The 27641-nt window shown below is 65.5% G+C and overlaps 2 protein-coding genes and 1 long non-coding RNA gene across 3 annotated transcripts; all 3 read left to right on the forward strand.

Moving 5' to 3' along the window:
• The first annotated feature begins 1255 nt into the window (after window positions 1–1255).
• LOC137461640 (uncharacterized) lies at window positions 1256–3476 on the forward strand. Its single transcript, XR_010993440.1, has 3 exons — window positions 1256–1380; window positions 2285–2345; window positions 3421–3476. It is a non-coding gene; the product is annotated as an uncharacterized lncRNA (long non-coding RNA).
• A 2728-nt stretch (window positions 3477–6204) lies between these two features.
• Window positions 6205–13470, forward strand: ETFB (electron transfer flavoprotein subunit beta). The gene is made up of 6 exons (XM_068171320.1): window positions 6205–6338; window positions 7315–7448; window positions 9125–9277; window positions 11141–11203; window positions 11963–12121; window positions 12534–13470. Exons 1-6 carry the CDS (start codon window positions 6230–6232, stop codon window positions 12708–12710), a joined length of 795 nt encoding a protein of 264 aa, XP_068027421.1. The 5' UTR covers window positions 6205–6229; the 3' UTR covers window positions 12711–13470.
• A 701-nt stretch (window positions 13471–14171) lies between these two features.
• On the forward strand, window positions 14172–27514 carry LOC137461639 (serine/threonine-protein phosphatase 2A 65 kDa regulatory subunit A alpha isoform; the record flags this gene model as incomplete). Its single annotated transcript, XM_068171321.1, has 6 exons — window positions 14172–14315; window positions 15229–15319; window positions 17062–17162; window positions 19414–19646; window positions 26111–26258; window positions 27359–27514. Coding segments are annotated over exons 1-6 (807 nt in total), but the record flags the coding sequence as incomplete, so codon positions are not given.
• Window positions 27515–27641: the final 127 nt, after the last annotated feature.

Raw genomic sequence — 27641 nt, forward strand, 5'->3', positions numbered from 1 at the left:
CAGTATCGCCCAGTGCCAGCTGGAGGGGGGGGGGGACGGGGAGGGGGACTGAGAGGTACTGGGAGGGGGTCTGGGGGTCACTGGGGGGCACTGGAAGGGGGGCACTGGGGGGGCACTGGGAGGGGGCACTGGGGGGCACTGGGAGGAGGCACTGGGGGGCACTGGGGGGCACTGGGAGAGGGCACTGGGAGGGGGCACTGGGAGGAGGCACTGGGGGGGGCACTGGGGGGCACTGGGGGGGCACTGGGAGGAGGCACTGGGGGGCACTGGGAGGGGGGTACTGGGGGGCACTGGGGGGCACTGAGAGGAGGCACTGGGGGGGCACTGGGAGGGGGCACTGGGGGGGCACTGGGAGAGGGCACTGGGGAGGAGGCACTGGGAGGCACTGGGAGAGGGCACTGGGAGGGGGGTACTGGGAGGGGGCACTGGGAGGGGGCACTGGGGGGCACTGGGAGAGGGCACTGGGGGGCACTGGGAGAGGGTACTGGGAGGTGGGCACTGGGAGGGGGCACTGGGGGGCACTGGGAGAGGGCACTGGGAGGGGGCACTGGGGGGGACACTGGGGGGCACTGGGAGGGGGGCACTGGGAGGGGGGCACTGGGGGGGCACTGGGAGAGGGCACTGGGAGGGGGCACTGGGGGGGCACTGGGAGAGGGCACTGGGGGGGCACTGGGGAGGGGGTACTGGGAGGGGGGCACTGGGAGGGGGCACTGGGGGGGCACTGGGAGAGGGCACTGGGAGGGGGCACTGGGGGGGACACTGGGGGGCACTGGGAGGGGGCACTGGGAGGGGGCACTGGGGGGCACTGGGAGAGGGCACTGGGAGGGGGCACTGGGGGGCACTGGGAGAGGGCACTGGGAGGGGGCACTGGGGGGCACTGGGAGAGGGCACTGGGGAGGGGGCACTGGGGGGCACTGGGAGAGGGCACTGGGAGGGGGCACTGGGGGGGCACTGGGAGAGGGCACTGGGAGGGGGCACTGGGGGGGGCACTGGGAGAGGGCACTGGGACGGGGGCACTGGGGGGGCACTGGGAGGCCCTGAACTGCCCCTCCCCCCCCCCGCCCCCCCCCCTTTCCCTTTCCCCTTCCAGGAAGCAGTCCCAAACTTGACCTTTTTCCACCCAAATCAGGGTCAAGGGGGGGGGGGGGGAGGGCAGGGGGGAGGGGCTTAGGGGGGCAGGGGGAGGGGAGGGGGGGAGGAGCTTCCCGCCCGGGGGGGGCAATAAAACCGGGGCCGAAGCCGGGACCCCCCCCCCCAAAAAACTCAACCCCCGACCCCGCCGGCATGAGAGGCAGCGACGTCATCCGTGACGTCATCGGTGACGTCACCCCGCGGGCCCTCCTGCTGCTGCTGCTGCTGCTGCTGGCGCCGGGGGCAGAGGTATTGGGGGGGGGGGGGAGGGGGGAAAAGGGGGGGGGGCACCGGGGACCCCTCCCCAAAAATGGGAGCTAAAAGGGGGAGGGGCAAAGTGGACCCCCAAAATGGGGGGGGGGGGGGCAGAGGGGGGGTCCAGGACCCCCCTGAAAGGGACCCAAAATTGGGGGGGGGGGGCTCTAAGGGGACCCCAAAAATCGGGGGGGGGCAGAGGGGGGTTCAGGACCTCCCCCAAAATGGGACCCAAAGTGGGGGGGGGGGAGGAAAAAGGGACCCCAAAAGTTGGGGGGGAGGGCAAAGGGGACCCCAAAAATTGGGGGGGGGCAGAGGGGCGTTCAGGACCCCCCCCCCATAAAAGGGACCTAAAATGTGGGGGGGGCTCAAAGGGACCCCAAAAATTAGGGGGGGGGCAGAGAGGGGGGTTCGGGACCCCCCCCAGAAAGGGACCCAAAAGTGGGAGGGGGATGACGAAGGGGACCCCAAAATAGGGGGGGGCAGAGGGGGGTGTCTCGGACCCCCCCCCCAAAAAAGGGAATCAAAAGTGGGGGGGCGGGTCAGAGGGACCCCAAAATAGGGGGATGGTAGAAGGGGGACCCAGGACCCCCCTAAAAGCGACCCAACATTGGGGGGGGCTCTAAAGGGGACCCCAAAAATCGGGGGGGGGACACACAGAGAGGTGGTTCAGGACCCCCCCCCCAAAAGGGACCTAAATAGGGTGGGGGGCTCAAAGTGACCCCAAAAATTGGGGGGGGGGGCAGAGGGGCGTTCAGGACCACCCCCCAAAAAAGGGACCGAAAATTGAGGGGGGGCTCAAAGGGACCCCAAAAATTGGGGGGGGTCCCCAAAAAACGGTCCCCGAGACCTCGTCCACCCCCCCAATTCCTTTGCCCCCCCCCCCCCCCCCCCCCAGGCTTTGGACCCCTCCCGGACGTCGCTGGAGCCCCCCCGGGGCTGGGGGGGGGGCAGGGAAGGTGAGGGGGGGGTCTGGTTTGGGGGGGTCTGGTTTGGGGGGGTCTGGCTTGGGGGGGCTCCGGTTTGGGGTCACTGGTTTGGGGGGGGTCTGGCTTGGGGGGCTCCGGTTTGGGGTCACTGGTTTGGGGGGTCACTGGTTTGGGGGGGGTTCTGGTTTGGGGGGGGTCTGGTTAGGGGGGACACTGGTTTGGGGGTCACTGGTTTGGGGGGGTCTGGTTTGGGGTCACTGGTTTGGGGGTCACTGGTTTGGGGGGGTTTCTGGTTTGGGGGGGCTCTGGTTTGGGGGTCACTGGTTTGGGGGGGGTCTGGTTTGGGGGGGGTCTGGTTTGGGGTCACTGGTTTGGGGGGGGTCTGGTTTGGGGGGGGTCTGGTTTGGGGGGTCACTCGTTTGGGGGTCTGGTTTGGGGGGCTCTGGTTTGGGGGGGTCTGGTTTGGGGGTCACTGGTTTGGGGGGTCTGGTTTGGGGGGTCTGGTTTGGGGGTCACTCGTTTGGGGGGGTCTGGTTTGGGGGGGGTCTGGTTTGGGGGTCACTGGTTTGGGGGGGTCTGGTTTGGGGGGCTCTGGTTTGGGGGTCTCTGGTTTGGGGGGCTCTGGTTTGGGGTCACTGGTTTGGGGGTCACTGGTTTGGGGGGGGTCTGGTTTGGGGGGCTCTGGTTTGGGGGTCTCTGGTTTGGGGGGGTCTGGTTTGGGGGGTCACTGGTTTGGGGGGCTCTGGTTTGGGGGTCTCTGGTTTGGGGGGCTCTGGTTTGGGGGGGGTCTGGTTTGGGGGTCTCTGGTTTGGGGGTCTCTGGTTTGGGGGGGCTCTGGTTTGGGGGGGCTCTGGTTTGGGGGTCTGGTTTGGGGGGGTCTGGTTTGGGGGTCACTCGTTTGGGGGGGGTCTGGTTTGGGGGGGGTCTGTTTTTGGGGGTTCTGGTTTGGGGGTCACTGGTTTGGGGGGGTCTGGTTTGGGGGTCACTGGGTTGGGGGGGGTCACTGGTTTGGGGAGGTCTGGTTTGGGGGGTCACTGGTTTGGGGGCTCTGGTTTGGGGGGGTCTCTGCTTTGGGGGGGGTCTGATCCCGGTGCCCCTCCCCCAGGCTCTGCTGCCAGTTGAGGCTCAGCCCCAGGAGCCCCCAGGGCCGTCGGGGGGGGGGGCAGGCAGGTGAGTGGCTCCCAGTGCCTCCCAGTATGGACCAGTAAGACCCAGACCCCCCTCCCAGTGCCCCCCAGTCCTTCCCAGACCCCCTCCCCAGTCCCTCCCAGTCCATCCCAGTGACCCCAACCCCCCTCCCAGTCCCTCCCAGTCCATCCCAGTGACACCAACCCCCCCTCCCACTCCCCTCCAGTGCCTCCCAGTCCCTCCCAGTGCCCCCCACACCCCTCCCTAGCCCCTCCCCAGTGCCTCCCAGTCCTTCCCAGTCCCCTCCCAATCCCTCCCAGCCCCTTCCCAGTTCCTCCCAGTCCATCCCAGTGCCCCCAACCCCCCTCCCAGTCCCCTCCAGTGCCTCCCAGTCCCTCCCAATCCCTCCCAGACCCCTCCCCAGCCCCAACCCAGTTCCTCCCAGTCCATCCCAGTGCCCCCAACCATCTCTCCCAGTCCCATCCCAGTGCCTCCCAGTCCCTCCCAGTGCCCCCAGACCCCTCCCTAGCCCCTCCCCAGTGCCTCCCAGTCCTTCCCAGACCCCTCCCCAGTCCCTCCCAGTCCATCCCAGTGCCCCACCAACCACCACCCCTCCCAGTCCCCTCCAGTTGCCTCCCAGTCCCCTCCAGTGCCTCCCAGTCCTTCCCAGTCCCCTCCCAATCCCTCCCAGACCCCCTCCCCAGTCCCTCCCAGTCCATCCCAGTGCCCCCAACCTCCCTCCCCAGTCCCTCCCAGTCCATCCCAGTGCCCCCCCAGATCCCTCCCAGCCCCTCTCCAGTGCCTCCCAGCCCCTCCCCAGTGCCTCCCAGTGCCCCCAGCCCCCTCCCCGCCCCTCCCCGCGGCTCCCAGCCCATGCCCCTGCCGCTCTCCGCAGCTGCTCCTGCTCCGCCGCCGCCGCCACGGGTCGCACTTCCCCTCTCTGCTCCTTCTGCTGCGGCTGCTGCCGGAACCGCGGCTGCGGCTTCTGCTGCCGGACCTGACGCCCCCCCGGGAACCCCCCCCGGGACCCCCCCCCGGGACCCCCCCCCCGGGGACCCCCCCCCCCCCCCCGAAGCGCCAGGGACACAGCCCCCCCCCTCCCCCCATCACCCTTGCACCCCCCCCGGGACCACCCGCCCCCCCAAATTCCCTCCCCAACCCTCCCCCAATCTCTTCCCCTCCCCCCCCCTTGGGACCCCCCCCACGGGACCTGCCCCCCCTATTTATTTCCCCCCCCCCCCCCGCCTCGGGGTTTGTGCTGCTTTCATGGTAATAAAATGCTGTTTTATACTGGTTTGGACTGGTTTATACTGGTTTGGGCTGGGGGGGGGAGGGAGGGGGGGGGGACAGGAGAGAGAAGAGGAAGCCCCCCAGTGGCTCCTAGTTCACCCCAGTGCCCTCCCAGTGCCCTCCCAGTGCCTCCCAGTATGGCCCAGTTCACCCCAGTGCCCTCCCAGTATAGCCCAGTTCAGCCCAGTGCCCTCCCAGTATGGCCCAGTTCAGCCCAGTGCCCTCCCAGTATAGCCCAGTTCACCCCAGTGCCCTCCCAGTATGGACCAGTTCAGCCCAGTGCCCTACCAGTATAGCCCAGTGCCCTCCCAGTATGGCCCAGTTCACCCCAGTGCCCTCCCAGTGCCCTCCCAGTATGGCCCAGTTCACCCCAGTGCCCTCCCAGTGCCCTCCCAGTATAGCCCAGTTCACCCCAGTGCCCCTCCCAGTATGGCCCAGTTCACCCCAGTGCCCCTCCCAGTATAGCCCAGTTCACCCCAGTGCCCTCCCAGTGCCCTCCCAGTATGGCCCAGTGCCCTCCCAGTATGGCCCAGTTCAGCCCAGTGCCCTCCCAGTGTGGCCCAGTGCCCTTCCAGTATGGCCCAGTTCAGCCCAGTGCCCTCCCAGTATGGCCCAGTTCACCCCAGTGCCCTCCCAGTGCCCTCCCAGTATGGCCCAGTTCAGCCCAGTGCCCTCCCAGTGCCCTCCCAGTATGGCCCAGTTCAGCCCCAGTGCCCTCCCAGTGTGGCCCAGTGCCCTTCCAAGTATGGCCCAGTTCAGCCCAGTGCCCTCCCAGTGCCCTCCCAGTATGGCCCAGTGCCCTCCCAGTATGGCCCAGTTCAGCCCAGTGCCCTCCCAGTGCCCTCCCAGTATGGCCCAGTTCAGCCCAGTGCCCTCCCAGTGCCCTCCCAGTATGGCCCAGTTCAGCCCAGTGCCCTCCCAGTACGGCCCAGTGCCCTCCCAGTATGGCCCAGTTCAGCCCAGTGCCCTCCCAGTGCCCTCCCAGTATGGCCCAGTTCAGCCCAGTGCCCTCCCAGTGTGGCCCAGTGCCCTTCCAGTATGGCCCAGTTCAGCCCAGTGCCCTCCCAGTGCCCTCCCAGTATGGCCCAGTGCCCTCCAGTATGGCCCAGTTCAGCCCAGTGCCCTCCAGTGCCCTCCCAGTATGGCCCAGTGCCCTCCCAGTATGGCCCAGTTCACCCCAGTGCCCTCCCAGTCGCCCCCAGTCGCTCCCAGCGCTCCCAACCCCCTCCCGCTTGGGCCCCCTTCGGCCCCCAGCGGCTGGCAGCGTGTCCCCCTTAGCCACGCCCCCTCTGATGCCTATTGGCCAAACCCCCACGAGGAGGCGGGGGCTTACCACCGAGGGGGCGTGACCCGCTGGATCAGGAGGCGCGGCCTGAGCCGCGGCGGGCCGTGTGCAACTGAGGCGGGCGGGGACGGACGGGGGCGCGGGGCGCGACGCAGCGTGCGTGACGCGGTGACGCGGTGACGCGGTGACGCAGCGTGCGCGGCTGGCGGTCATGGCGGCGCTGCGGGTGCTGGTGGGGGTGAAGAGGGTCATTGACTACGCCGTGAAGGTGCGGCCGGCGCCGGGCGGGGGCGCCCCCGGGGACCTCCCCCGGCCCCTGCGTCACCCCCGGGCCCGCGGGACCCCTGCCCGGGAGCTCTTCCTCCCCCCGGCAGGGCTGACCCCAGAGTAGCCTTAACCCCTGGGCCTTGGGGCACCCGCAGGGGCCTGGGGCACGCGCAGGGCCTGGGCCCCCCCCAGGCCCCTGGGACCCCCAAGACCTGTGGGACCCTCCCTGAGACCCCCCCAGGCCTCTGGGACTCAAGAACCTGGGACCCCTCCAGGCCCCTGGGACCCCCTGGACCTGTGGGACCCTCCCTAAGACCCTGCGACCCCCCCCCAGGCCTCTGGGACCCCCCTTAAGACCCTGGGACCCCTGCAGACCTGTGGGCCTTCCACAAGACCCTGGGACCCCCAGGACCTGTGGGACCCTCCCTAAGACTCTGAGACCCCTCCAGGCCTCTGGGACTCAAGAGCCTGGGACCCCCCCTTAAGACCCTGGGACCCCCGCAGACCTCTGGGCCTTCCTCCAGGCCCCTGGCACCCCCAGGACCTGTGGGACCCTCCCTAAGACCCTGAGACCCCCCCCAGGCCTCTGGGACTCTCCTCAAGAGCCTGGGACCCCTGCAGACCTCTGGGCCTTTCTCAAGACCCTAGGACCCCCCCAGGCCCCCGGGACCCCCAGGACCTGTGGGACCCTCCCTAAGACCCTGAGACCCCCCCCAGGCCTCTGGGACTCAAGAGCCTGGGACCCCCCTTAAGATCCTGGGACCCCTGCAGACCTCTGGGCCTTTCTCAAGACCCTAGGACCCTCCCCAGGCCCCTGGTGCCCCCCCCCAGACCCTAGGCCCTCCCACCCTGGTCTGTCTCTGACCCCCGAGACCTCCCCCAGCCCCCCCCCCCAAATCCTTCCCTGGGGGGAGGTGGTGTGGGGGGGGGCGCTCTATGGAGCCTGGGGGTGTGTTGTGTGTGTGTCCCCAAACCCCCCCTAACTTTCTGTGCCCCCCCCAGGTGCGGGTGGCCGCGGGGGGGGGGGAGGGGTCCAGACCCAGGGGGTGAAGCACTCCCTGAACCCCTTCTGTGAGATCGCCCTGGAGGAGGCTGTGAGGCTGAAGGAGAAGGGGGCAGCCAGCGAGGTCATTGCTGTCAGTGTGGGCACCAAAGCCAGCCAGGTTGGGACACCCCCTCCCCAAACCCTGGGACCCCTCCCCATGTTTAGGACCCCCCCAAAGGGCTGGGCCCCCCCCCCGAGTTCAAACCCCCCCTCCCCCCAAAGTCCTTGGTGTCCTCCCTGGGGTCATCTCCTGCATGCTTGGGTCCATTTTGGGGGATACTGGGAGGGACTGGGAGCCACTGGGGGGCACTGGGACCCCTGTCCTGACCCCTTTGAGTCCCCTCCCCATGTTTAGGACCCCCCCAAAGGGCTGGGCCCCCCCCCCAGACTTCAGAGCCCCCCCCCCCCAAAGTCCTTGGTGCCCCCCCTGGGGTTACCTCCTGCATGCTTGGGTCCATTTTGGGGGATACTGGGAGGGACTGGGAGCTACTGGGGGTCCTGGGAGCTACTGGGGGGGGGGCTGCTGGGGGCAATTGGGGTCTCCTGTAGGGGTTGTGTCCCCTATAGTGGTCCCCTGTAGAGGTTTGGGGCACCTATAGAGGGCTCAGGTCCTCTCTACAGGGGTTGGGGGGCCCCCTATAGGGGGTTGAGGGTTTGCTGTAGGGGGTTAGGGTCCCTTGTAGGGGATTCAGGCTCTCTACAGAGGGGTTTGGGGTCTCTTACAGGGGGGTTGGGGTCCTCCATAGGGGGTTGGAGGTCCTCAATAGGGGGCTCAGGTCCTCCATAGAGGGCTTGGGGTCTTCTATAGGGGTTTGGGAGTCATCTATAGGGGGGTTGGGGATCTTCTATAGGGGCCTGGGGTCTTCTATAGGGGATTGGGGGTCATCTATAGGGGGCTCAGGTCCTCTATAGAAGGACTTGGGTTCTCTATAGGGGGCTGGGGGTCCTCCATATGGGGTTCAGATCCTCTGTAGGGGGTTGGGGGTCATCTCTAGGGGGCTGGGGTCCTCTGTAGGGGATTGGGAGTCATCTATAGGGGGGCTCAGATCCTCTATAGAAGGGTTGGGCATCCTCTATAGAGGATTCAGATCCTCTATAGAGGGTTGGGAGTCCTCTCTGGGGGGTTGGGGGTGTTCTGTAGGGGGTTAGGGGTCCTCTCTAGGGGGCTCAGGCCCTCTCTAGGGGGTTGGGGGTCCTCTATAGGGGGCTCAGGTCTTCTATAGGGGGTTGGGGGTCATCTATAGGGGGCTTGGGGTCTTCTATAGGGGGCTGGGGGTCCTCTCTAGGGGGCTGGGGGTCTTCTGTAGGGGGTTGGGGGTCCTCTGTAGAGGACTTGGGGTCTTCTATAGGGGGTTGGGGGGTCATTTCTAGTGGGGTCAGGTCCTCTATAGAAGGGTTGGGTGTCCTCTCTAGGGGGTTGGGGATCCTCTCTAGGGGGTTGGGGATCCTCTCTAGGGGGCTCAGATCATCTATAGAGGGTTGGAGGTCCTCTATAGAAGAGTTGGGGTCCTCTCTAGGGGGTTGGGGGTCTTCTATAGGGGGTTTGAGGTCCTCTCTAGGGGTTGGGGGTCCTCTATAGGGGGTTGGGGATGCTCTCTAGGGGGTTGGGGGTCTTCTATAGGGGGCTTGAGGTCCTCTCTAGGGGGCTCAGGCCCTCTATGGAAGGGTTGGGGTCCTCTCTAGGGGGCTGGGGGTCCTCTCTGGGGGGCTGGGGGTCCTCTCTGGGGGGCTCAGGCCCTCTCTGGGGGGCTCAGGCCCTCTCTAGGGGGCTCAGCGTCGGGCTGTGTGCTGCAGGAGACGCTGCGGACGGCGCTGGCGGTGGGGGCCGACCGGGCGGTGCTGCTGGAGGTGGGGGAGGGGCAGGCCGTGGGGCCGCGGGAGGTGGCCACGGCGCTGGCGGCGCTGGCAGGCAGGCTGCAGCCGCAGCTCCTGCTGCTGGGCAAGCAGGTGAGCGACCGCCCCGCCAGGGGGCGCTCTGCGGGCCCCCATAGAGCCCCTGTGACTTCCTATGGAGCCCCATAGAGCCCCTCCTGAGCCCCTCCGAGCCCCTCCTGAGCCCCATACAGACCCTGTGACTACCTATGGAGCCCCACAGAGCCCCTCCTGAGCCCCATAGAGCTTCTCCTGAGCCCCATAAAGCCCCTGTGACTTCCTATGGAGCCCCACAGAGCCCCTCCTGAGCCCCATAGAGACCCTGTGGCTTCCTATGGAGCCCCACAGAGCCCCCCCTGAGCCCCATACAGACCCTGTGACTTCCTATGGAGCCCCACAGAGCCCCTCCTGAGCCCCATAGAGCCCCTGTGACTTCCTATGGAGCCCCACAGAGCCCCCCCTGAGCCCCATACAGACCCTGTGGCTTCCTATGGAGCCCCACAGAGCCCCTCCTGAGCCCCATACAGACCCTGTGGCTTCCTATGGAGCCCCATAGAGACCCTCCTGAGCCCCATAGAGCCCCTCCTGAGCCCCATAGAGACCCTGTGACTTCCTATGGAGCCCCACAGAGCCCCTCCTGAGCCCCATAGAGCCCCTGTGACTTCCTATGGAGCCCCATAGAGCCCCTGTGACTTCCTATGGAGCCCCACAGAGCCCCTCCTGAGCCCCACAGAGCCCCTCCTAAGCCCCATACAGACCCTGTGGCTTCCTATGGAGCCCCATAGAGCCCCTCCTGAGCCCCATAGAGACCCTGTGACTACCTATGGAGCCCCATAGAGACCCTCCTGAGCCCCATACAGACCGTGTGGCTTCCTAAGGAGCCCCATAGAGCCCCTCCTGAGCCCCATAGAGCCCCTGTGACTTCCTATGGAGCCCCACAGAGCCCCTCCTGAGCCCCATAAAGCCCCTGTGACTTCCTATGGAGCCCCATAGAGACCCTCCTGAGCCCCATAGAGACCCTGTGACTACCTATGGAGCCCCATAGAGGCCCTCCTGAGCCCCATAGAGCCCCTGTGACTTCCTATGGAGCCCCATAGAGGCCCTCCTGAGCCCCATAGAGCCCCACAGAGCCCCTCCTGAGCCCCATAGAGCCCTTCCTGAGCCCCATAGAGACCCTGTGGCTTCCTATGGAGCCCCATAGAGGCCCTCCTGAGCCCCATAGAGCCCCTGTGACTTCCTATGGAGCCCCATAGAGGCCCTCCTGAGCCCCATAGAGCCCCACAGAGCCCCTCCTGAGCCCCATAGAGCCCTTCCTGAGCCCCATAGAGCCCCACAGAGCCCCTCCTGAGCCCCATAGAGCCCTTCCTGAGCCCCATAGAGGCCCTCCTGAGCCCCATAGAGCCCCTGTGACTTCCTATGGAGCCCCATAGAGCCCCTCCTGAGCCCCATAGAGCCCCTGTGACTACCTATGGAGCCCCATAGAGCCCCTCCTGAGCCCCATAGAGCTCCTCCTGAGCCCCATAGAGCCCCTCCTGAGCCCCATAGAGCCCTGTGACTTCCTATGGAGCCCCATAGAGCCCCTCCTGAGCCCCATAGAGCCCCTGTGGCTTCCTATGTAGCGCTATAGAGCCCCTCCTGAGCCCCAGAGAGCCCCTCCTGAGCCCCACAAGCCGCTCTAGCGCCCCTCAAAGCCCTGTGCAGCCCTGTTGAGCCCCGCAGGAGCCCCGCAGAGCCTTATGGGACACTGCGGATCCCTGTAGAGCCCCCATGGAGCCCTATAGGTCCCTCTGTAGCCCTCCCCACAGCACCCCATGGGCTCGCTGTCGGTTCCTGGTCCCCTCTAGGGTGCCCGGGGGGGGGGGTGGAGCAGGGGGGGTGCGCCCTCTGGGTGGCCTCTAGGTGCCCACTCCCCCCGCCCCTGTGCCCTGTGTTCCGTAGGCGATCGACGACGACTGCAACCAGACCGGGCAGATGCTGGCCGCCATGTTGGACTGGCCGCAGGTGAGGCTCGGCCGCGGGGCGTGATGGGATATACACTCCCCCCCCCCCACCTCCGTGGCGCGGGGCACGATGGGATATGCCCGCCCCGTCACAGCGGCGAGTAGCGTCTGCCCGCCCTGCCGCAGGGGCCGATGGGATATAGTCCCTGCCGCATTGCATGATGGGTTGTACCTGCCCCCCCAGCGCCGCGAGCGCGGGGGATGATGGGATATATTCCCCTCACCTGCCCCGGTGGCTCATGGGATTTATCCCCCCGGCCCCGTGGAGGCGCGGCGTGGGCTGGGGAAGGGGCGGCGCTTCCTGGGAGGGGCTGCAGTTGGTCCTGGGAGGTTCTGGTCGTCAGTCAGGGGATTCCAGTTTGGAACTGGGAGCACCCCAAGACTTAGTGGGAGGCTCCCAGTGCATGTTGGGATGGGGATGGTGCAGAGGGCGGGAATGGATGGGGGACGGTTACTGGGGGTTCCTGGGAGAGAGCCTTGGGGGGCACTGGGAGCTACTGGGATGGAGTGGGAGAGGGGCTTGGGGTCACTGGGAGTTGCTGGGAGTTACTGGGATGTACTGGGATGGAGTGGGAGAGGGGCTTGGGGTCACTGGGAGTTGCTGGGAGCTACTGGGATGGAGTGGGAGAGGGGCTTGGGGTCACTGGGAGTTGCTGGGAGCTACTGGGATGGAGTGGGAGAGGGGCTTGGGGTGTCTGGGAGTTGCTGGGAGGCTTCCCAGTCCATACTGGGAGACTCCCAGTGCCTTACTGGTGCGCAGGGGACCTTTGCCTCCCGGCTGGAGCTGGAGTCCGGGGCGGTGCTGGTGGAGAGGGAGGTGGATGGAGGCCTGGAGAAGCTTCGGTTGCGCCTCCCTGCCGTGCTGACTGCAGACCTCAGGCTCAACGAGCCCAGATACGCCACCCTGCCCAACATCATGGTGAGCCATGCTGGGGGGCACTGGGAGGGGGTTGGGGGGGGACTGGGAGGGGCTGGGGGGGAGTTGGGGGGGACTGGGAGGGGCTGGGGGGGAGTTGGGGGGGGACTGGGAGGGGGTTTGGGGACACTGGGATGGACTGGGAGGGGATTGGGATGGACTGGGAGGGGATCTGGGGGCACTGGGATGGACTGGAAGGGATTGGAGGGGACTGGGAGGGGATTGGAGGAGTCTGGGAGGGGATTTGGAGACACTGGGAGCGGATTGGGAGGGATTGGAGGGGACTGGGAGGGGATCTGGGGGCACTGTGATGGACTGGGAGGCACTGGGAAGGGATTTGAGTGGGCTTGGGGGTCCTACCGTTTCTCCCCTCCCAGTAAGCTCCCAGTTAACTCCCAGTTGCTCCCCCCTGCAGAAGGCCAAGAAGAAGCCCCTGGAGGTGATCCCAGCGGCAGAGCTGGGGGGCACCCCCCCGGACCCCCCCAGGCTGAAGATCCTGAAGCTGGAGGAGCCCCCGGCCCGGGGCGGGGGGCAGAAGGTGCAGGACGTCCCTGCCCTGCTGGAGGGCCTCAAGCAGGCAGGGCGCATCTAGGCCCCACCGGCACCCACCGGCTCCCTCCGACACCTACCGGCACCCGTCGGCACCCACCAGCACCCACTGGCTCCTACTGACAACTACTGGCACCCACCGGCACCCACTGGCTCCTACTGGCACCCACCGGCACCCACCGGCTCCCACCAGTGCTGGACGGGCACCCCCAGGCATCCCAGTGCCCCCCAAGTCCATTCCAGTATGGCCCAGTTCAAACCAGTATGGCCTAGTAACCCCCCAGGCCATCCCGGTGCCCCCCCCCCGGTCCATCCCAGTATGGCCCAGTTCAAACCAGTACGGCACAGGAACCCCCCAGGCCATCCCAGTGCCCCCCCCGGTCCATCCCAGTATGGCCCAGTTCAAACCAGTATGGCCCAGTTCCCCCCCAGTCCATCCCAGTCTCTCCCAGTCCATCCCAGTGCCCCCAAAGGGGCTCTGAGGTCCCTCCCAGTGCACCCCAGTTCAAACCAGTATGGCCCAGTTACCCTCCCAGTGCCAACCAGTCCATCCCAGTGCCTCCCAGTCCCTCCCAGTGCCCTCCCAGTCCCTCCCAGTGCCAACCAGTCCCTCCCAGTGCCTCCAAACGGCGCCTGAGCCTCTTTCCAGTCCATCCCAGTTCAAACCAGTATGGCCCAGTGCCTCCCAGTTTGTCCCAATTGCCCCCCAGAGGTGCTGGCCGGAGCCTCCCAGTGCCTTCCGGTCTGGACCAGTCAGCTCCAGGCCTCCCAGTGCCTCCCAGTAAAGCTCTGGCTGCTCGGTGCGACTCTTACTGGTTTGTACTGGTTGGACTGGGAGGGAACCATTGGGGGGGGGGGATGACCCAGTGGGTCCCAGCTCAGCTTCGGAGGGGGGGTGTCCCAGTATGATCCAGTATGGACCAGTTTGTCCCCAGTCTGGTCCCAGTATGCCCCAGCAGCTCCCAGTCTGCTCCCAGTATGCCCCAACAGCTCCCAGTCTGGTCCCAGTCTGCTCCCAGTATGACCCAGCAGCTCCCAGTCTGGTCCCAGTATGACCCAGCAGCTCCCAGTCTGGTCCCAGTCTGGTCCCAGTATGACCCAGCAGCTCCCAGTCTGGTGCCAGTCTGGTCCCAGTATGACCCAGCAGCTCCCAGTCTGGTGCCAGTCTGGTCCCAGTATGCCCCAGCAGCTCCCAGTCTGGTCCCAGTATGCCCCAGCAGCTCCCGGTGTGGCGGGGGGGAGGGGTCCCGGCCGTTCCCGGTTGCTTCCAGTCCGTCCCCATCCCCCGGACCGGCGGCGCCTCGTCGCCCAGCAACCTCCGCACCCCCGCCCCCTCCCTGTCAATCATTCGCGCCGCCCAATGACGCGGCGGCAGGGGCGGGATTCAGCCCGCCGCAAGGGGGCTGTGCTCGGGGACGCGCTCGGCCCAATGAAAAGAGGCGGGGGGGCGGGCCTCGGGGCGCTGTCAACCAATGAGCGCTCGGGAAACCCTTGCGAGAGCGGCGCGGGTGGCCCCGTGCGGCCCCTCAGAGCCGGGGCGGCGGCGGCAGCAGCAGCGGCGGCAGCGAAGATGGCGGCGGCGGACGGGGACGATTCGCTTTATCCTATTGCCGTCCTCATCGACGAGCTGCGCAATGAGGACGTGCAGGTACCGCTCCTACGGGGGGGGTGGGGTGTGGAAGTCCGGCTGCGCTTCCCCGGGGTCAGGCCTCAGCCCTCTTTAGGCCCGGCCCGAGGCGCTGCAGGCCCGGCCGCCATCGCCCAGCGCCGGCCCTTCGCTACCGCTCCTGGCGGCCGCCGCTGCACCGCGATGAGAGCGACGCTGTGATTGGTGCGGGCCTCATCGCCCCCCCCCCAATGGGGAACGGCGTTACGTAGCGCTGGAAGGCGGGGGGGGGGGGGGGGTGTGTGGGCAAGAGGGAAGCCTCATCCCCGCGGCGGTGGCGATGGATGAAAGGAGCGCTCCGATTGGCGGCCGCCCCCCATTCATTCTGTAAGGGGCTTCTGGATTGGGCAGGGCGCGGGGGGGGGGGGGGGGTGTTTAAGGGACAGCGCTTCCCTTCCTCCTCCTCCCTCCTCGCGGCGCCCCCTGGCGGCCGGGCAGCGCGTTGCCGTCCCGCTCTCCCCCAGCCCCGAAGCGCAGCGGCCGATGGGAGCGGGAGGGAGGGCGGCCATTGGCTGAAGCCGCTGGGGGGCTGGGCCGGCACGGGGAGCGGAGCCAATGGGCTTGCGCCTCTCTGCCGGCGCCGCTCTGCGGGCTGTGAGAGGAGGCTCCCGATTGGTTGGGGCGGATGGGGGGTGTGGAATCGGAGCGATCCCGGAATGGCCCCCTGGGGGGGGGGGGGGGCGCCAATTGAGGACACCCCCCCCCCCCCCCCCCCCCCCCCGGAGGGTAGGGTCGGGCCCGGGGGGGGAGGCTTTAATGCTCCTGGGAGGGTTAATTTCTACCCCTGCCCCCCCGGGGTCTCCTTTGCCCCGTGGGGGAGGCGGGGGGTGGGGGCAGGGCAGCTGTGACCCCTTTTTGCCCCCTCCCCCCCCTCTCAATCCCCATTCCCCTGCAGCTGAGGCTGAACAGCATCAAAAAGCTTTCAACCATTGCCTTGGCCCTGGGCGTGGAGAGGACCCGCAGCGAGCTGCTGCCCTTCCTCACCGGTACTGGGAAGGCCCTGGGAGGGGCTTGGGGGGCACTGGGGAGGGACTGGGAGGGACTGGAGGGGATTTAAGGGGACTGGGAGGGACTGGGAAGCACTAAGGAGGAACTGGAGAGAGTTTAAGGGGACTGGGAGGGGACTGGGAAGCACTGGGAGGGGCTTGGGGGCACTAGGGAGGGACTGGGAGGAGGTTTAAGGTGACTGGGAGGGCACTGGGAGGGGACTTGGGGGCACTAGGGAGGGACTGGGAGGGACTCGAGGGGATTTAAGGTGGCTGGGAGGAGCTTGGGGGCACTTGTGAGGGACTGGAGAGGATTTAAGGTGACTGGGAGGGCCCTGGGAGGGGCTTGGGGGCACTAGGGAGGGACTCGAGGGGTTTTAAAGGGACTGGGAGGGCCCTGGGAGGGGCTTGGGGGCACTAGGGAGGGACTGGGAGGGGGTTTAAGGGTACTGGGAGGGGACTGGGAAGCACTGGGAGGGGCTTGGGGGCACTAGGGAGGGACTGGGAGGGACTGGAGAAGGTTTAAGGGGAGTGGGAGGGCACTGGGCAGGGACTTGGGGGGGCTGGGATGGGGTTTGAGGGCAGTGGGAAGGGACTGGGAGGGGCCTGGTGGGGACTGGAGGTGTACTGGGAGGGAGTTTGAGGGGGGTGGGATGGGGCTGGGGGGGACTGGGAAGGGATCTAGGGGGTACAAGAGGGGACTGAGGGGGTTTGGGGGAACTGGGGGGGAGCTGGGCTGGGTTCTGGAGATCTTGGGATGGGTTCTGGAGGTCCTACGGTGGTTTCCAGGGCCCTCTGGAGGGGTCCTGGGTGGGATCCTGGAGGGGTCCTGGCAGGCTTCTGGGTAGGGTCCTGGAGGGATCCTGGAAGGGGTCCTGGGTGGGATCCTGGTGGGCATCCTGGAGGGGTCCTGGGTGGGATCCTGGAGGGATCCTGAAGGGGTCCTGGGTGGGATTCAGAGTGGGATCCTGGAGGGGTCCTGGAGGGGTCCTGGGTGGGATCCTGGAGGAATCCTGGAGGGATCCTAGAGGGGGTCCTGGGTGGGATCCTGGAAGGGGTCCTGGGTGGGATCCTGGTGGGCATCCTGGAGGGGTCCTGGGTGGGATTCAGAGTGGGATCCTGGAGGGGTCCTGGGTGGGATCCTGGAGGGGGTCCTGGGTGGGATCCTGGAGGGATCCTGGAGGGGGTCCTGGGTGGGATCCTGGAGGGGTCCTGAGTGGGATCCTGGAGGGGTCCTGGGTGGGTCCTGGGTGGGATCCTGGAGGTGTCCTGGTGGGATCCTGGAGGGGGTTCTGAGTGGGTCCTGGGTGGGATCCTGGAGAGGTCCTGGGTGGGATCCTGGAGGGATCCTGGAGGGGTCCTGGGTGGGATCCTGGAGAGGTCCTGAGTGGGATCCTGGAGGGGTCCTGGGTGGGATCCTGGAGGGGGTTCTGAGTGGGTCCTGGGTGGGATCCTGGAGGGGTCCTGGGTGGGATCGTGGAGCAGTTCAGGGGATCTTGATGGGATCCTGGAGGTCCTGGGTGGGGTTCTGGAGGTCCTGGGTGGGGTTCTGGAGGTTCTCTGGTGGGTTCTGGAGGTCCTGGCTGGATTCTGGGGGTCCTGGGTGGAGTTCTGGAGGATCTCTGGTGGGGTTGTGGAGGTCGTGGGTGGGGTTGTGGAGGTCCTGCTGGGCTGGCAGGGGTGCAGGGGGGTGTGGTGGAGGGGGCAGGGCTGGGGCTGAGCTGGCTGTGCCCCTCTGGCAGACACCATCTACGATGAGGACGAGGTCCTGCTGGCCCTGGCCGAGCAGCTGGGGACCTTCACCGCCCTGGTTGGAGGACCTGAGTTTGTCCACTGCCTGCTGGTAGGGAGCTGGGCTGGGCTGGGCTGGGCTGGGCCAGGGCCTCCTTCTGGGGGCCTGGGACCTCCTCCACAAGGCCTGGGAGGGCTCCAAGGAGAGTTTGGAGCTCAGGGAGGTTCCTCAGGGCAGGTTGGAGGCCATTAAGGAGCTCCTTGAGGGTCCTCAGGGCTTCCTTTGAGGGTCCTCAGCACCTCCTGGAGGTTCCTCAAGGCTCCTCAGGAGCTCTCTGAGGTTCTTGAGGCTCTCCTTGAGGTTCCTCAAAGCTCCTGAGGAGATCTTTGAGGTCCTTGAGGCTCTCCTTGAGGTTCCTCAAGGCTCCTGAGGAGCTTTTGAGGTCCTTGAGGCTCTCCTGGAGGCTCCTCAGCATCTCCTTGAGGTTCTTCAGGCTCTCTTGGAGGCTCCTGGATGCTCCTGAGGAGCTCTTTTGAGTTCCTTGAGGCTTTCTTGGAGGCTCCTGGAGGCTCCTGAGGAGCTCTCTGAGGTCCTTGAGCCTCTCCTGGGGGTTCCTCAGCATCTCCTTGAGGTTCCTCAAGGCTCCTCAGGAGCTCTTTGAGGTACCTGATGCTTTCCTTGAGGTTCATTGAGGTTCCTCAGCACCTCCTTGAGGTTCCCCAAGGCTCCTCAGGAATTCTCTGAGGTCCTTGAGGCTCTCCTTGAGGCTTCTCAGGAGCTCTCTGAGGTCCTTGAGGCTCTCCTTGAGGCTCTTCAGGAGCTCTCTGAGGTCCTTGAGGCTCTCCTTGAGGCTCCTCAGGAGCTCTCTGAGGTCCTTGAGCCTCTCTTGGAGGTTCCTCAAGGCTCCTCAGCACCTCCTTGAGATTCCTCAAGGCTCCTGAGGAGCTCTCTGAGGTCTTTGAGCCTCTCCTTGAGGTTCCCCAAGGCTTCTCAGGAGCTCTCTGAGGTCCTTGAGGCTCTCGTTGAGGCTTCTCAGGAGCTCTTTGAGGTGCTTGAGCCTCTCTTGGAGGTTCCTCAAGGCTCCTCAGCACCTCCTTGAGATTCCTCAAGGCTCCTCAGGAGCTTTCCGAGGTCTTTGAGCCTCTCCTTGAGGTTCCCCAAGGCTTCTCAGGAGCTCTCTGAGGTCCTTGAGGCTCTCGTTGAGGCTTCTCAGGAGCTCTTTGAGGTCCTTGAGTCTCTCTTGGAGGTTCCTCAAGGCTCCTCAGCACCTCCTTGAGGTTCCTCAGGAGGCTTTTCAGGAGTTCTCTGAGATCTTTGAGCCTCTCCTTGAGGTTCCTCAAGGCTTCTCAGGAGCTCTCTGAGGTCTTTGAGCCTCTCTTGGAGGTTCCTCAAGGCTCCTCAGCACCTCCGTGAGGTTCCTCAAGGCTCCTCAGGAGCTCTCTGAGGTCTTTGAGCCTCTCTTGGAGGTTCCTCAAGACTCCTCAGCACCTTCTTGAGGTTCCTCAAGGCTCCTCAGGAGCTCTCTGAGGTCTTTGAGCCTCTCTTGGAGGTTCCTCAAGGCTCCTCAGCACCTTCTTGAGGTTCCTCAAGGCTCCTCAGGAGCTCTCTGAGGTCTTTGAGCCTCTCCTTGAGGTTCCCCAAGGCTTCTCAGGAGCTCTTTGAGGTCCTTGAGCTTCTCTTGGAGGTTCCTCAAGGCTCCTCAGCACCTCCTTGAGGTTCCTCAAGGCTCCTCAGGAGCTCTCTGAGGTCCTTGAGCCTCTCCTTGAGGTTCCCCAAGGCTTCTCAGGAGCTCTTTGAGGTCCTTGAGCCTCTCTTGGAGGTTCCTCAAGCCTCCTCAGCACCTCCTTGAGGTTCCTCAAGGCTTCTCAGGAGCTCTCTGAGGTCTTTGAGCCTCTCTTGGAGGTTCCTCAAGACTCCTCAGCACCTCCTTGAGGTTCCTCAAGGCTCCTCAGGAGCTCTTTGAGGTCCTTGAGGCTCTCCTTGAGGCTCCTCAGGAGTTCTTTGAGGTCCTTGAGCCTCTCCTTGAGGTTCCTCAAGGCTCCTCAGCACCTCCTTGAGGTTCCTCAAGGCTCCTCAGGAGCTCTTTGAGGTCCTTGAGGCTCCTCAGGAGCTCTCTGAGGTCCTTGAGCCTCTCTTGGAGGTTCCTCAAGGCTTCTCAGCACCTCCTTGAGGTTCCCCAAGGCTCCTCAGGAGCTCTTTGAGGTCCTTGAGCCTCTCCTGGAGGCTCCCCGGCGCCTCCCGGGGAGCTCTCTGAGGCCCCGGCGGCTCGCGCGGAGCTCTCCGCCGTCCCGGGGGCGCCCTCCCCGGTGTGGGCTCCGCGGCGCCCCCCGGCGGCCGCTGAGAGCCTCGCCTGTCCCCGCAGCCGCCCCTGGAGAGCCTGGCGACGGTGGAGGAGACGGTGGTGCGGGACAAGGCGGTGGAGTCGCTGCGGGCGGTGTCGCACGAGCACGCCCCGGCCGAGCTGGAGGCGCACTTCGTGCCGCTGGTCAAGCGCCTGGCCGGCGGCGACTGGTTCACCTCCCGCACCTCCGCCTGCGGCCTCTTCAGCGTCTGCTACCCACGCGTCTCCAGCCCCGTCAAGGCCGAGCTCCGGCAGTGAGTGCTCCTGGGGGGGGGCTGGGGAGGTCTAGGCGGGGTCTGAGGGGGTGTGGGTGGGGTCTGAGGAGGTCTGGGTGGGGTCTAAGGTGGTCTGGGTGGCATCTATGGAGGTCTGGGCGGGGTCTGAGGAGGTCTGGGCGGGGTCTGAGGAGGTCTAGGTGGGGTCTGAGGGGGTGTGGGTGGGGTCTAAGGTGGTCTGGGTGGCATCTATGGAGGTCTAGGTGGGGTCTGAGGAGGTCTGGGTGGGGTCTGAGGAGGTTTAGATGAGATCTGGGGAGGCTTGGTGGCATCTGTGGAGGGCTAGGGAGGTCTAGGCGGGGTCTGGGGAGGTCTAGGCGGGGTCTGGGGAGGTCTAGGTGGGGTCTAAGGTGGTCTGGGTGGCATTTATGGAGGTCTAGGCGGGGTCTGAGGAGGTCTAGGTGGGGTCTGAGGAGGTCTAGGTGGGCTCTGGGGAGGTCTAGGCGGGGTCTGAGGAGGTCTAGGTGGGGTCTAAGGTGGTCTGGGTGGGGTCTGAGGAGGTCTGGGTGGGGTCTAAGGGAGTCTGTGTGGCATCTGAGGAGGTCTCTGTGGGGTCTGAGGAGATTTAGATGAGATCTGGGGAGGCCTGGTATCCTCTATGCAGGGCTAGGGAGGTCTAGGTGGGGTCTGGGGAGGCTCAGGTGGGGTCTGGGGAGGCTCAGGTGGCCTCTTCAGCATCTGCTACCCACGTGTCTCCAGCCCTGTCAAGGCCGAGCTCAGGCAGTGAGTGCCATGGGGGGCACCTGGGGGGGGCTGAGGAGGTCTAGGCGGGGTCTAAGGGGGGTCTGGGTGCCATCTGAGGAGGTCTAGGTGGGGTCTGGGAAGGTTTAGATGAGATCTGGGGAGGCTTGGGGGCATCTAAGGAGGGTTAGGGAGGTCTAGGCGAGGTCTGGGGAGGTTTAGATGAGATCTGCAGAGGCTTGGGGGCATCTAAGGAGGGTTAGGGAGGTCTAGGCAGGGTCTGAGGAGGTCTAGGTGGGGTGTAAGGTGGTCTAGGTGGGGTTTGAGGAGGTCTAGGTGGGCTCTGGGAAGGTTTAGATGAGATCTGGGGAGGCTTGGTGGCCTCTAGGGAGGGTTAGGGAGGCCTAGATGAGATCTGAGAAGGTTTAGATGGCATCTGAGGAGGTCTAGGTGGCAGCTGAGGAGGTCTGGCCAGGGTCTGAGAAGGTTTAGATGAGATCTTGGGAGGCTTGTTGGCGTCTAAGGAGGGTTAGGGACGCCTAGATGAGATCTGAGAAGGTTTAGATGCTATCTGGGAGGGTCTAGGTGGGGTCTGGGGAGGCTCAGGTGGCCTCTTCAGCGTCTGCTACCCCTGCGTCTCCAGCCCCGTCAAGGCCGAGCTCCGGCAGTGAGTGCTGATGGGAGGGGGCTGGGGGGGGGGCTGGGGAGGTCTAGGCGGGGTCTGAGGAGGTTTGGGTGCGGTCTGAGGAGGTTTAGATGAGATCTGGGGAGGCTTGGTGGCATCTGTGGAGGGCTAGGGAGGTCTGGGTGGGCTCTGGGGAGGTCTAGGTGGGCTCTGGGGAGGTCTAGGTGGGGTCTAAGGTGGTCTAGGTGTAGTCTAAGGTGGTCTAGGTGGCATCTGAGGAGGTCTAGGTGGGGTCTGAGGAGGTTTAGATGAGATCTGGGGAGGCTTGGGGGCATCTGAGGAGGGTTAGGGAGGTCTAGATGAGATCTGGGGTGGTCTAGGTGGGGTCTGGGTTGGTCTAGGTGGGGTCTAAGGATGTCTAGGTTGGGGTCTAAGGGGGTCTGGGTGGCATCTGAGGAGGTCTAGGTGGGGTCTGGGGAGGTTGAGATGAGGTCTGGGGAGGCTTGGGGGCATCTGAGGAGATCTAGGCAGGGTCTAAGGTGGTCTAGGCGAGGTCTAAGGAGGTCTAGGCGGGGTCTGAGAAGGTCTAGGTGAGATCTGGGGAGGCTTGGTGTCCTCTATGCAGGGGTAGGGAGGTCTAGGTGGGGTCTGGGGAGGCTCAGGTGGCCTCTTCAGCATCTGCTACCCACGTGTCTCCAGCCCTGTCAAGGCCGAGCTCAGGCAGTGAGTGCCATGGGGGGCACCTGGGGGGGGCTGAGGAGGTCTAGGCGGGGTCTGAGGGGGTCTGGGTGCCATCTGAGGAGGTCTAGGTGGGGTCTGGGAAGGTTTAGATGAGATCTGGGGAGGCCTGGGGGCATCTGAGGAGGGTTAGGGAGGCCTAGATGAGATCTGAGAAGGTTTAGATGGCATCTGAAGAAGTCTAGGTGGGGTCTGAGGAGGTCTAGGTGGGGTGTGAGGAGGCTTGGTGGCATCTGAGGAGGGTTAGGGAGCTCTAGGCGAGGTCTGGGGAGGTTTAGATGAGATCTGCAGAGGCTTGGGGGCATCTAAGGAGGGTTAGGGAGGTCTAGGTGGGGTCTGAGGAGGTCTAGGTGGGGTCTGAGGAGGTCTAGGCGGGGTCTGGGAAGGTCTAGATGAGATCTGGGGAGGCTTGGGGGCATCTAAGAAGGGTTAGGGAGGCCTAGATGAGATCTGAAAAGGTTTAGATGGCATCTGAGGAGGTCTAGGCAGGGTGTGAGGAAGCCTAGATGGGGTCTGAGGAGGTCTAGGTGAGATCTGGGAAGGTTTAGATGAGATCTGGGGAGGCTTGGTGGCATCTATGGAGGGCTAGGGAGGTCTAGGTGGGCTCTGGGGAGGTCTAGGTGGGCTCTGGGGAGGTCTAGGTGTGGTCTAGGTGGGGTCTGAGGAGGTCTAGATGGGGTCTAAGGGGGTCTGGGTGGCATCTGAGGAGGTTTAGATGAGATCTGGGGAGGCTTGGTGGCATCTAAGAAGGTTCTGAGAAGGTCTAGGTGGTGTCTGAGGTGGTTTGGGTGAGCTCTATGGAGATGAAAGTGAGCTGTGAGGAGGTTCAGGTGCAGTCCCCTCCTGCCAGTCCCCCCTCCCATTCCCCCAGCCCCGCCCAGTGCTCCCCCAGCCCCTCCCCATCACCCCCCCCCGTGCCCTGGGCTGGGTCTGAGGTGGTATGGCTGCTGTGGTGCAGGTCCCCCCCTCCTGTCCCCCCCCTAGTCCCCTCCCATCCCCCCTGAGTCCTCCCCACCAGACCCCCCTCCTGTCCACCCTGACTCCCCTCCTAGTCCCCTCCCATTCCCCCAGCCCCTCCCGCTCCCCCCCCATGCCCCCCGGGGGTCTGAGCCGCAGGGGTCCCTGGGTGAGGGAGGCCTAGATGAGATCTGAGAAGGTCTAGGTGGGGTCTGAGGAGGTTTAGATGAGATCTGGGGAGGCTTGGTGGCCTCTAAGGAGGGTTAGGGAGGCCTAGATGAGATCTGAGGAGGTCTAGGTGGTGTCTGAGGAGGTCTAGGTGGCAGCTGAGGAGGTCTGGCCAGGGTCTGGGAAGGTTTAGATGAGATCTGGGGAAGCTTGTTGGTGCCTAAGGAGGGTTAGGGAGGCCTAGCTGAGATCTGAGAAGGTTTAGATGCTATCTGAGAGGGTCTAGGTGGGGTCTGGGGAGGCTCAGGTGGGGTCTGGGGAGGCTCAGGTGGCCTCTTCAGCGTCTGCTACCCCCGCGTCTCCAGCCCCGTCAAGGCCGAGCTCCGGCAGTGAGTGCTTCTGGGGGGGGCTGGGGGGGTCTGGGGAGGTCTAGGCGGGGTCTGAGGGTGTGTGGGTGGCATCTATGGAGGTCTAGGTGGGGTCTGAGAAAGTTTAGATGAGAGCTGGGGAGGCTTGGGGGCATCTAAGGAGAGTTAGAGAGATCTAGGCAGGGTCTGAGGAGGTCTAGGCAGGGTCTGAGGAGGTCTAGGCAGGGTCTGAGGGGGTCTGGGTGGGGTCTAAGGTGGTCTGGGTGGCATCTATGGAGGTCTAGGTGGGGTCTGAGGAGGTCTGGGTGGGGTCTAAGGTGGTCTGGGTGGCATCTATGGAGGTCTAGGCAGGGTCTGAGGAGGTTTAGATGAGATCTGGGGAGGCTTGGGGGCATTTGAGGAGGGTTAGGGAGGTCGAGGTGGAGTCTGAGGAGGTCTAGGTGGGGTGTGAGGAGGTCTAGATGAGATCTGGGGAGGCTTGGGGGCATCTAAGGAGGGTTAGGGAGGCCTAGATGAGATCTGAGGTCTAGGTGGGGTGTGAGGAGGTTTAGATGAGATCTGGGGGAGGCTTGGTGGCATCTAAGGAGAGTTAGGGAGACCTAGATGAGATCTGAGAAGGTTTGGATGGCATCTGAGAAAGTCTAGGCAGGGTGTGAGGAGGCCTAGATGGGGTCTGAGGAGGTCTAGGTGAGATCTGGGGAGGCTTGGTGGCATCTATGGAGGGCTAGGGAGGTCTAGGCGGGCTCTGGGGAGGGTCTAGGTGGGGTCTAAGGTGGTCTAGGTGTAGTCTAAGGTGGTCTAGGTGGCATCTGAGGAGGTCTAGGTGGGGGTCTGGGGAGGCTTGGTGGCCTCTAAGGAGGGTTAGGGAGGCCTGGATGAGATCTGAGAAGGTCTAGGTGGCATCTGAGGAGGTATAGGTGGGGTCTGGGGAGGCTTGGTGGCCTCTAAGGAGGGTTAGGGAGGCCTAGATGAGATCTGAGAAGGTTTAGGTGGCATCTGAGGAGGTCTAGGTGGGGTCTGAGGAGGTCTAGGTGGCAGCTGAGGAGGTCTGGCCAGGGTCTGGGAAGGTTTAGATGAGATCTGGGGAGGCTTGGGGGCATCTAAGGAGGGTTAGGGAGGCCCTAGCTGAGATCTGAGAAGGTTTAGATGCTATCTGAGAGGGTCTAGGTGGGGTCTGGGGAGGCTCAGGTGGCCTCTTCAGCGTCTGCTACCCACGCGTCTCCAGCCCTGTCAAGGCCGAGCTCCGGCAGTGAGTGCCCTGGGCGGGGCTGGGGGGGTCTGGAGGGGGCCGAGGAGGTCTAGGCGGGGTCTGAGGGGGTCTGGGTGGGTGTCTAAGGTGGTCTGGGTGGCATCTATGGAGATCTAGGCAGGGTCTGAGGAGGTCTAGGCTGGGTCTAAGGAGGTCTAGGTGGGGTCTGAGGAGGTCTAGATGAGATCTGGGGAGGCTTGGTGGCATCTGAGGAGGGTTAGAGAGGTCTAGGTGGAGTCTGAGGAGGTCTAGGCAGGGTCTAAGGTGGTCTAGGTGGGGTGTGAGGAGGTCTAGATGAGATCTGGGGAGGCTTGGGGGCATCTAAGGAGGGTTAGGGAGATCTAGATGAGATCTGAGGAAGTCTAGGTGGGGTCTGAGGAGGTTTAGATGAGATTTGGGGAGGCTTGGTGGCATCTAAGGAGGGTTAGGGAGGCCTAGATGAGATCTGAGAAGGTTTAGATGGCATCTGAGGAGATCTAGGCAGGGTGTGAGGAAGCCTAGATGGGATCTGAGGAGGTCTAGGTGAGATCTGGGGAGGCTTGGTGGCATCTATGGAGAGCTAGGGAGGTCTAGGCGGGCTCTGGGGAGGTCTAGGTGGGGTGTAATGTGGTCTAGGTGTGGTCTAGGTGTGGTCTAGGTGCATCTGAGGAGGTCTAGGTGGAGTCTGAGGAAGTTTAGATGAGATCTGGGGAGGCTTGGGGGCATCTAAGGCGGGTCTGAGAAGGTCTAGGTGGTGTCTGAGGTGGTTCGGGGGAGCTCTATGGAGATGAAAGTGAGCTGTGAGACGGTTCAGATGCAGTCCCCTCCTGCCAGTCCCCCCCTCCCAGTCCCCCCCTCCCATTCCCCCCAGCCCTGCCCAGTGCTCCCCCAGCCCCTCCCCATCACCCCCCCCCCCGTGCCCTGGGCTGGGTCTGAGGTGGTATGGGTGCTGTGGTGCAGGTCCCCCCCTCCTGTCCCCCCCCTAGTCCCCTCCCATCCCCCCTGAGTCCCCCCCCAGTCCCCCCCCCACCAGACCCCCCCTCCTGTCCGCCCTGACTCCCCTCCTAGTCCCCCTCCCCATTCCCCCAGCTCCTCCCGCTCCCCCCCTGTGCCCCCCGGGGGGTCTGAGCCGCAGGGGGTCCCTGGGGCCGGTGCCTCCCGTTGCCCTGTGGGGGGTCTGAGCCGCGGGGGGTGGTAGTGCCGGTGCCCCCCTGGGGGGGTCTGAGCCGCGGGGGGGTGGTAGTGCCGGTGCCCGGGGGGGTCTGAGCCGCGGGGGGTGGTAGTGCCGGTGCCCTGGGAGGGGTCTGAGCCGCGGGGGGGTGGTAGTGCCGGTGCCCCCCCGGGGGGGTCTGAGCCGCGGGGGGGTGGTAGTGCCGGTGCCCCCCCGGGGGGGTCTGAGCCGCGGGGGGTGGTAGTGCCGGTGCCCCTGTGGGGGTCTGAGCCGCGGGGGGGGTGGTAGTGCCGGTGCCCTGGGGGGGGGTCTGAGCCGCGGGGGGGTGGTAGTGCCGGTGCCCCCCGGGGGGGTCTGAGCCGCGGGGGGTGGTAGTGCCGGTGCCCTGTGGGGGTCTGAGCCGCGGGGGGTGGTAGTGCCGGTGCCCTGGGGGGGGTCTGAGCCGCGGGGGGGTGGTAGTGCCGGTGCCCCCCGGGGGGGTCTGAGCCGCGGGGCCCCCCGGGGCAGGTACTTCCGGACGCTGTGCTCGGACGACACGCCGATGGTGCGCCGCGCCGCCGCCTCCAAGCTGGGCGAGTTCGCCAAGGTGCTGGAGCTGGAGCACGTCAAGAGCGAGATCATCCCCATGTTCTCCAGCCTCGCCTCCGACGAGCAGGTCACCCCCCAGCCCCGGCCCGCCCCGGGGAGTCGCCGCGGGGGGCAGGGGGGGAACTGGGAAGGGCTCGGGGAGGGGCGGCGGAGGGGATGGGAGGGGGACTGGGAGGGGCTTTGGGGGCACTGGGAGGGGGGTTTGGGGGAATCAGGAAGGGTCCCTGCTGCCCCCTAGTGATCTCTGCCACCCCCTACTGCTCCCTAGGGGTCCCTGCTGCTCCCAACTGCTCCTTAGGGGTCTCTGCTGCTCCCTAGTGGTCTCTGCCGCCCCCTACTGCTCCCTGCTGCTCCCTACTGCTCCCTGCTGCTCCCTAGTGGTCTCTGCTGCTCCCTACTGCTCCCTAGGGGTCCCTGCTGCTCCCAACTGCTCCTTAGGGGTCTCTGCTGCTCCCTACTGCTCCCTGCTGCCCCCTTACTGCTCCCCTGCTGCTCCCTACTGCTCCCCTGCTGCTCCCTAGTGGTCTCTGCTGCTCCCTACTGCTCCCTAGGGGTCCCTGCTGCTCCCTACTGCTCCCTAGGGGTCCTTGCTGCTCCCTACTGCTCCCTAGGGGTCCCTGCTGCTCCCTACTGCTCCCTAGTGGTCCCTGCTGCTCCCTGCTGCTCCGTACTGGTCTCTACTGCTCCCTAGGAGTCCCTGCTGCTCCCCACTGCTCCCTGCTGGTCTCTGCTGCTCCCTGCTGCTCCCTAGTGGTCCCCTGCTGCTCCCTACTGGTCTCTACTGCTCCCTAGTGGGTCCCTGCTGCTCCCCACTGCTCCCTACTGGTCCTTGCTGCTCCCCTACTGCTCCCTAGTAATCTCTACTGCTCCCTGCTGCTCCCTCGTGGTCCCTACTGCTCCCTAGGGGTCCCTTCTGCTCCCTGCTGCTCCCTAGTGGTCCCTACTGCTCCCTAGGGATCTCTACTGCTCCCTACTGCTCCCTAGTGGTCCCTGCTGCTCCCTAGGGATCTTTACTGCCCCCTACTGCTCCCTGCCGCTCTTTAGGGCTCCCTGCTGCTCCCTGCTGCCCCCTGCTGGTCCGTCCCGGCCCCGAGGGCCCCGTGCTGTGCCGGGTGGGTGCCGCCGTGGCGGGGCGGTGCTGACGGGGTGCCGTGCCGCCCGGGGCAGGACTCGGTGCGGCTGCTGGCGGTGGAGGCCTGCGTCAGCATCGCCCAGCTGCTGCCCCAGGAGGAGCTGGAGGCCCTGGTGATGCCCACCCTGCGGCAGGCCGCCGAGGACAAGTCCTGGAGGGTGCGCTACATGGTGGCCGACAAGTTCACCGAGGTGACCCTGAGGGGGGGGAAGAGGGGGTGGGGTGGCTTGGGAGCGCCCCCCAGGGCCCGGGGGGGTGCCTGAGGGGCACCCTGGGGGTGTTTGGGGGCACCCTGGCAGTGTTTGGGGGGCACGCTGG

The sequence above is a fragment of the Melanerpes formicivorus genome, unplaced genomic scaffold, assembly GCF_026170545.1.
Source record: "Melanerpes formicivorus ecotype bairdi unplaced genomic scaffold, bMelFor1.0.p_v2 SCAF_2761, whole genome shotgun sequence".
NCBI classification, from domain to species: domain Eukaryota; kingdom Metazoa; phylum Chordata; class Aves; order Piciformes; family Picidae; genus Melanerpes; species Melanerpes formicivorus.

Coding starts and splice junctions, on each gene's coding strand:
- ETFB (XM_068171320.1), top strand. CDS start 6,230: ATGGCGGCGCTGCGGGTGCTGGTGGGGGTGAAGAGGGTCATTGACTAC. Junction 6,339..7,314: donor GGACCTCCCCCGGCCCCTGC/GTCACCCCCGGG, acceptor GGGGGGGGGGAG/GGGTCCAGACCCAGGGGGTG. Junction 9,278..11,140: donor TCCTGCTGCTGGGCAAGCAG/GTGAGCGACCGC, acceptor TGTGTTCCGTAG/GCGATCGACGACGACTGCAA.